This window comes from Pteropus vampyrus, unplaced genomic scaffold (assembly GCF_000151845.1).
Source record: "Pteropus vampyrus isolate Shadow unplaced genomic scaffold, Pvam_2.0 Scaffold85, whole genome shotgun sequence".
Lineage (NCBI taxonomy): Eukaryota > Metazoa > Chordata > Mammalia > Chiroptera > Pteropodidae > Pteropus > Pteropus vampyrus.
In genome coordinates this window covers 519362-525565 of record NW_011888866.1, presented here as the reverse complement: position 1 = coordinate 525565, position 6204 = coordinate 519362, and the positions used below count along the sequence as shown (strand labels likewise).

The 6204-nt window shown below is 53.0% G+C and overlaps 1 protein-coding gene across 1 annotated transcript; it reads left to right on the top strand.

The window, feature by feature from the left end:
- Positions 1 to 4827: 4827 nt before the first annotated feature.
- On the top strand, positions 4828 to 6204 carry KBTBD13 (kelch repeat and BTB domain containing 13). Its single transcript, XM_011363328.1, has one exon. It carries the CDS (start codon positions 4828 to 4830, stop codon positions 6202 to 6204), a length of 1377 nt encoding a protein of 458 aa, XP_011361630.1.

The window sequence follows — 6204 nt, the reverse complement described above, 5'->3', positions numbered from 1 at the left end:
ATGGGGTCTGTGGAGAAACTAGTCTCACTGGAGGGAGGGCTGCCGGAGAGAGGGCAAACTGTGGATCCCCCACAGACCCAACCAGGTATAAACTTGGGTTCTGCTACTTAATCTGTTTGTGTGATGCTGGAGGAGTTATTTTCCTTACCTTTAAAACTCTTACCAACTAGTACATGGAAGCTGCAAGGAGGCAGGTTCTAGCTCAGGGACTGTCTTTGAAGTAGGGAAGTCCCCTCCCTCCCAACACTGAAGGCAACCAAGGGGTGACCTCTTCAAGGAGGTGTCATAGAGAAGACTCTATCATGAGTTATGGGATGGGATGAGATGACCCTTAATTCCCTTCCAGTTCAGAGATTATTCAAACTGGTTGCCAGCTGGTTTACTGAGGCCCTCAGCTGTGACTGCTCAGTGTTCAAAGTCTGCCCTTCCTCTGAGGCTTGGGAGGAAAACAGTGCCACAACCAGTCCCTTTCCCCATCCTCAGTCTCTTCATCTGTGGGCTGCTTGTCCAGCACTCAAATTACCAGTTGTGGACTTCAAAGACCTTTGGAATCTATCACCTACTGTCAGACCCTGGAATAAGTTACTTTGTCCTTCTGGGCCTCAGTTCCTCATCTTTAATTTATTTTATTTTTATTTTACTTATTTTTCTTTCTTTTTATTTTTTTTAGGTGAGGCAACACTTGGTTGACTTCACTGATTACAAGGACCTTGTCAGCTTACAATCCCTTATTTTTTTATTTTTTATGCTTACAGCACCTGGTCTTCCTAGGTGGTCTCCCATCCAAGTACTAAGTAGGTACTGACTAGGCCTGACCCTGCTTAGCTTCCGAGATCAGACAGGGTTGGGCTTGTTCAGGGTAGCATGGCCCTAGACTCAGTTCCTCACCTTTAAAATAGGGATAATATTAAGGATTAAATGAGATAATGAGAAAGTGTCCCATCCAGAGCTTGGCCCATGCTCCAAAAAAGCAGCAGCTAGTTCCCTCCACTTCCCCTGGACATGAATAGCACACAATTCTCACCTATCAAGAAGCCACAAGTGTTTAGTGACCAGAAGTTTAGACACTTCAGGTCAAGAGAGAGGTTATTCTGCTAGAGTAAGTAGCTCAACCCTCCTTACTACCACCACCCCTCTTCAAGGCTCTTACAGGAGGCCTTTGAGTACTCAAAATGCAGAGGATGCTGCACCAGCCTATCAGTGGACATGCAGCAGGTGCTCAATAGATATCTCTGGAGTGGATGAGCGGGGAATGTACAGATCTAGACAGTTAGCACCTATGAGAATTTCTGGATGCCAAGTCCTACCCCTGCCACGAACCATTCAGGAGCTATTTCACATAAAGCTAAGCTTTTGAGACCCTGTTGTGATGTCACTGTATTCTCTGGAGGTACAATATGACAACCACTTCTGTGTGGTTGTTCAATGATAAAATCAGCTGTCAAAGCTGAACAGAACCTTAGAAGTCAGATCCAACCTCCATTTTACAGATGAAATGAGGTCTAGAGAGGTTGGGTAGCTTTTACAAGTCAGTGGTAGTCCCAGCATCAGAGTCCAGCAGGAATCCTGACTTCTAGTCCAGTGTTCTTCCTTCTTCAGGTCGAGGCAAGCTCCTCACCATCCTGTGTGCAGAAATACCACCATGGGTGGCAAAGGCCAGCAGTTCCCCATCAGGCTTGTGGGTGGAGGTCTCCCAGGGCAAGGGCTATGTCTCCTCCATCAGACTGGGGACTCCTACTTAAGTTAGGGCCCAGGAGTCCACTTAACAGATCTCTTGCAGAGGGCCAATAATTGTGGATAGAGACAAAAGAGGCTGGGTGTGTGCTCTAGAGAAGCTCAGGGAGTCTCACACATAACACTTTTCCTTGGCCCCACCTCCAACCTTGCACAGTGTGGGGCGTGCAAAGTGGAGAAGGAGGTTGGTGTGGGGTCGGGCAGGGCCTGGGAACTCCGTGGGCTGCCCACAGCTAGGATAGTTCCTTGTCCTCTCCAAGTCCCAGAGGGACGCTCACTGTCTGGAAGGAGGAAACTCACTAGCTGCAGACAATATCCCACTGGGTCCTTGGGATGCAGCCAAAGGCCTGGTCCTGAGCCCAGCCTCATAACTACTACCCCCACCTTGGGTGACCCTCTCCCCATTGCCTGACTGCTGAAGGTGGGAGCTGGGTGTGTGCACCAGTGTCCCAACCCACTTAGGCCTGGGCTGGACTTGGGAAAAACTGGAACTGGGAGCAAGGTTCAGCCAAGGGGGACTTGCTCTCTTTTCCACTCCTGCTTTCATGAGAAATTCAGGCAGTGACTCCATCTGGTTGAGTTTGCCAGTTACTAGGTGCCTGAAACAGGCCATTTGGGGCCCTGAGGGTCAGCCCCTCCCTAGCTCCACCCCTTAGCTTGAGCCTGGATATAGCTGTTTCTCTCCCTGAGACAAGGCTAGTGCAGGTGAGAAGAGGAAGCTGGACTGGGACCTGGGGTCAGTGGATAGGGTTCAATCCAGTCCCACATCTTTTTTCATAATTAAGGAAAAACTCATGCCAACTTTAGTCCTTCCTTTCCTCATCTGTGAAATGGGGATAGCCAGACACCCTCTTCGTATTCCTGAGTCCACAAGCAAGGACAGTTAGGACTAGGCACTATAGAGCCTATCTTCTTCCAAGAAAAAGACTGTCAGCCTGTTCTCTCTCAGCCAATGTCTGGTCTCACGGAAGGAGAGAAGCTGGCAGAGGGCCTGGGATAGTATTAATGGGGACTCTTACCCAACCCCTCCATGCACTCCTCGTCTTCCTGTCTGGTCCCTGGGGCAGAGCATCCAGGATATTTCTGGCTGCCTCCTCCAGGCCTTTGGCTTCCCAGGCTCACACAAGTGGTCTCCACATCCTGGCTCTGCTTTGATGAAGTAAACTGGGTGGGAGTTCCCTAGCAGGGGAGGTACATTTGTATTAGGTCTGCAGATCATATGAGAGGGTCTGTGCAGCCTTGTGTCCTAGAGGGGAGGGAAGTTCCCCTGCCCCCTTCCCAACTCTGGCTTTGTCATTGTGAACCTCTCCATCCTCCTGAAGAAGTCCTGCAGTTGAACGTCTCTGGAATGTCAGACACCATCCTATACAGGTCTGGGCCTCAGTTTCCCCACCTGTAGAATGAGGTGGCAGGAGAAGATAATCACTAAGCTCCCTTCCATCTGACATTTTGGTCAGGAACGTTCTGTGCAGTAGGAAAAGTGCCCTGGGGTTGGGCAGCAGGAGGACTGGGGCGGTCTGCCCCAAACTAAATGACCTTGGGCAATTCCCTTTCTGATCTTCTATTGTAAATGAAGGAGTTGAACCACATGAGCCTTAAGTTCCTTTCAACTGTGATCTCCTGGCACAAGGTAATTGCCTAGCATTTGTAGCAGAGAGTCAGCAGGCACAGTGGTTAGGGACACATGCTCTAATGTCAGACTGGCTGTATGCCAGTCCTAACTCTGCCACTTTCAGGCCATGAGACCTTGGGCCATGTGACCTTGGGTGTATGACTGACTGAACCTCCTGGTGCTTCAGTCTCTTAATCTCTGAAATGGGACCATTAATAACATCTAACTCATATAGTGTTGCTATAGCAATAAATGAATAATATCATTAAAACGAGGGAAAATAATAGTATTTACTCATGAGATTGTTGCAAGGATTATAGTAATTAATGTGCTTACAAAAGTATCTGATGCACAGTGGAATTTAAGTGTTAAGTGTTATTATTTCAAGAAGTGCTTCTCCTTTCCGACCACAGATATATGATCAGCAGCACCACTTTCCTTTTCCTAAAGTTTGGAGACACAGCAATGGCGAAGTCTTGGCAAATGAGGAATAGACATCAGCTTCCCATTTCCATTCCAAGTCAGGACATACTTCCACATTCAAGGTCTTATCAGATGCTTACCTGCTACCCTCCCATTTTTTACAAAGAAGGAAATCCAGGCTCAAAAAGAGATTGGACTAGTCCAGGGTCAGGGACAGAAGCCCTGGCCAAGTTAGAACTCTGTTCTGGGCCCTGGCCTGGCTCACTCTATTTGCCCCACCTCTGACTTCCCATTCGAGTACCCAAGAATCCCCTCACCCCACCAGCTGATAGGGTGGGCTGAGTATTAATCTTGTCCTTGCTTCTTCCCAGTTGAATAACCCTGGACAAATCATGTGAATTCTCTGAGCCTCATTTTGAACACTTTACAGACACTGTCCCAATACAGGTTTCCCCTATTATCCGTAAGTAGAGCGTCTATAAGAAACCTTTTGGAAACCAAAGCAGCAATCGCCTTAAGACGCATCTTGCTAATGGATGCAGAAAATAAACTAAGATAAAGCACGGATGCTCACAGACCCAGTTCAGAGCTATAGGGGCTTGATGTTGAGAGGCTGAGTGTAGTTCCTGGGGAAGGAGCTTGGAGGGGCCACTCTTGCTGCTGCTCAGGATGCATACTGCATCTACAATGACTGGCTGCAAAACAAACGCTGACCAATATTTTCTCTTTTCTCTTAAAAGTACAAGGGCGTACAGCTGGTTTAGGGCAGGTTAACTGAGTTGTCTTTGTAAGCATCTCTAACAGTGCCCGACATACAGTAGGTGCTCAGTATATGGTCACTATTACCATTTCCCATACAAGAATGAGTGATCCCTTAGGTCTCCGGATGCCTTCTGGCCCGCGGCCATCCAACCTGCTAGCCACCACATCACATGAGCCATACTATCTTTAGCCAGGGAGATATTTATATCGCCCTGGAAGTTTTTTCCGCTGAGCCCTAGAGTAGGTGGCCGCTGAAAGCAAGCCTCCACTGGTGGCCTCTGCCCCTCCGACTCGTCATGCCACGGGGCCCCGAGGCCCCGGTGCTGGTGTGGGTGGACGGCCAGCTCTTCCAGGCCGACCAGACCCTGCTGGTGCAGCACTGTGGCTTCTTCCGCGGCCTCTTCCGCTCCGGCATGCGGGAGGCGCGCGCGGCCGAGGTGCGCCTGCGAGCGCTGAGCGCGGGCGGCTTCCGCACCACGCTGCAGGTGCTTCGCGGCGAGCGGCCGGCGCTGTCGGCCGCCGATGAGCTGCTGCAGGCCGTGGAGTGCGCCGCCTTCCTGCAGGCGCCGGCGCTGGCGCGCTTCCTGGAGCACAGCCTCACGTCTGACAACTGCGCGTTGCTGTGCGACGCGGCCGCCGCCTTCGGCCTGCGCGACGTGTTCCACAGCGCGGCTCTCTTCATCTGCGACGGCGCGCGCGAACTGGCGGCTGAGCTGGTGCTGCCCGAGGCCCAAGCCTATGTGGCGGCGCTGCGGCCCAGCAGCTATGTGGCCGTGAGCACGCACACGCCCGCTCCCGGCTTCCTGGAGGACGAGTCACGGACGGTGTGCTACCTGGACGAGGAGGAGGACGCGTGGCGCACGCTGGCCGCGCTGCCCCTGGAAGCCAGCACGCTGCTGGCAGGCGTGGCCACGCTGGGCAACAAGCTCTACATCGTGGGGGGCGTGCGGGGCGCCAGCAAGGAGGTGGTGGAACTCGGCTTCTGCTACGACCCCGAAGGCGGAACGTGGTGCGAGTTCGCCAGCCCGCACCAGCCACGCTACGACACGGTGCTGGCCGGCTTTGACGGCCACCTCTACGCCATCGGCGGCGAGTTCCAGCGGATGCCCATGAGCTCCGTGGAGCGCTACGACCCGGCCACGGGCTGCTGGAGCTTCGTGGCCGACCTGCCACAGCCGGCTGCCGGCGTGCCTTGCGCCCAGGCGTGTGGTCGCCTTTTTGTGTGTCTGTGGCGGCCGGCCGACACCACGGCCGTGGTGGAGTACACGGTGCGGGACGACATGTGGCTACCGGTGGCCGAGCTGCGGCGCCCGCAGAGCTATGGCCACTGCATGGTGGCCCACCGTGACAGTCTCTATGTGATACGCAACGGACCCTCTGACGACTTCCTACACTGTGCCATCGACTGCCTCAACCTGGCCACGGGCCAGTGGACGGCGCTGCCTGGCCAGTTTGTCAACAGCAAAGGAGCGCTCTTCACGGCGGTGGTGCGCGGTGACACTGTCTATACCGTCAACCGCATGTTCACACTGCTCTATGCCATCGAGGGCAGCACCTGGCGACTACTCAGGGAGAAGGCCGGCTTCCCACGACCCGGCTCCTTGCAGACTTTTCTCCTGAGGCTGCCTCCTGGTGCCCCGAGGCCTGTGGCCTCAACAACGCCTGAACTGTGA

Excerpts from the sequence above, each read along its gene's own strand:
- KBTBD13 (XM_011363328.1), top strand. The coding sequence starts at position 4,828 with ATGCCACGGGGCCCCGAGGCCCCGGTGCTGGTGTGGGTGGACGGCCAG.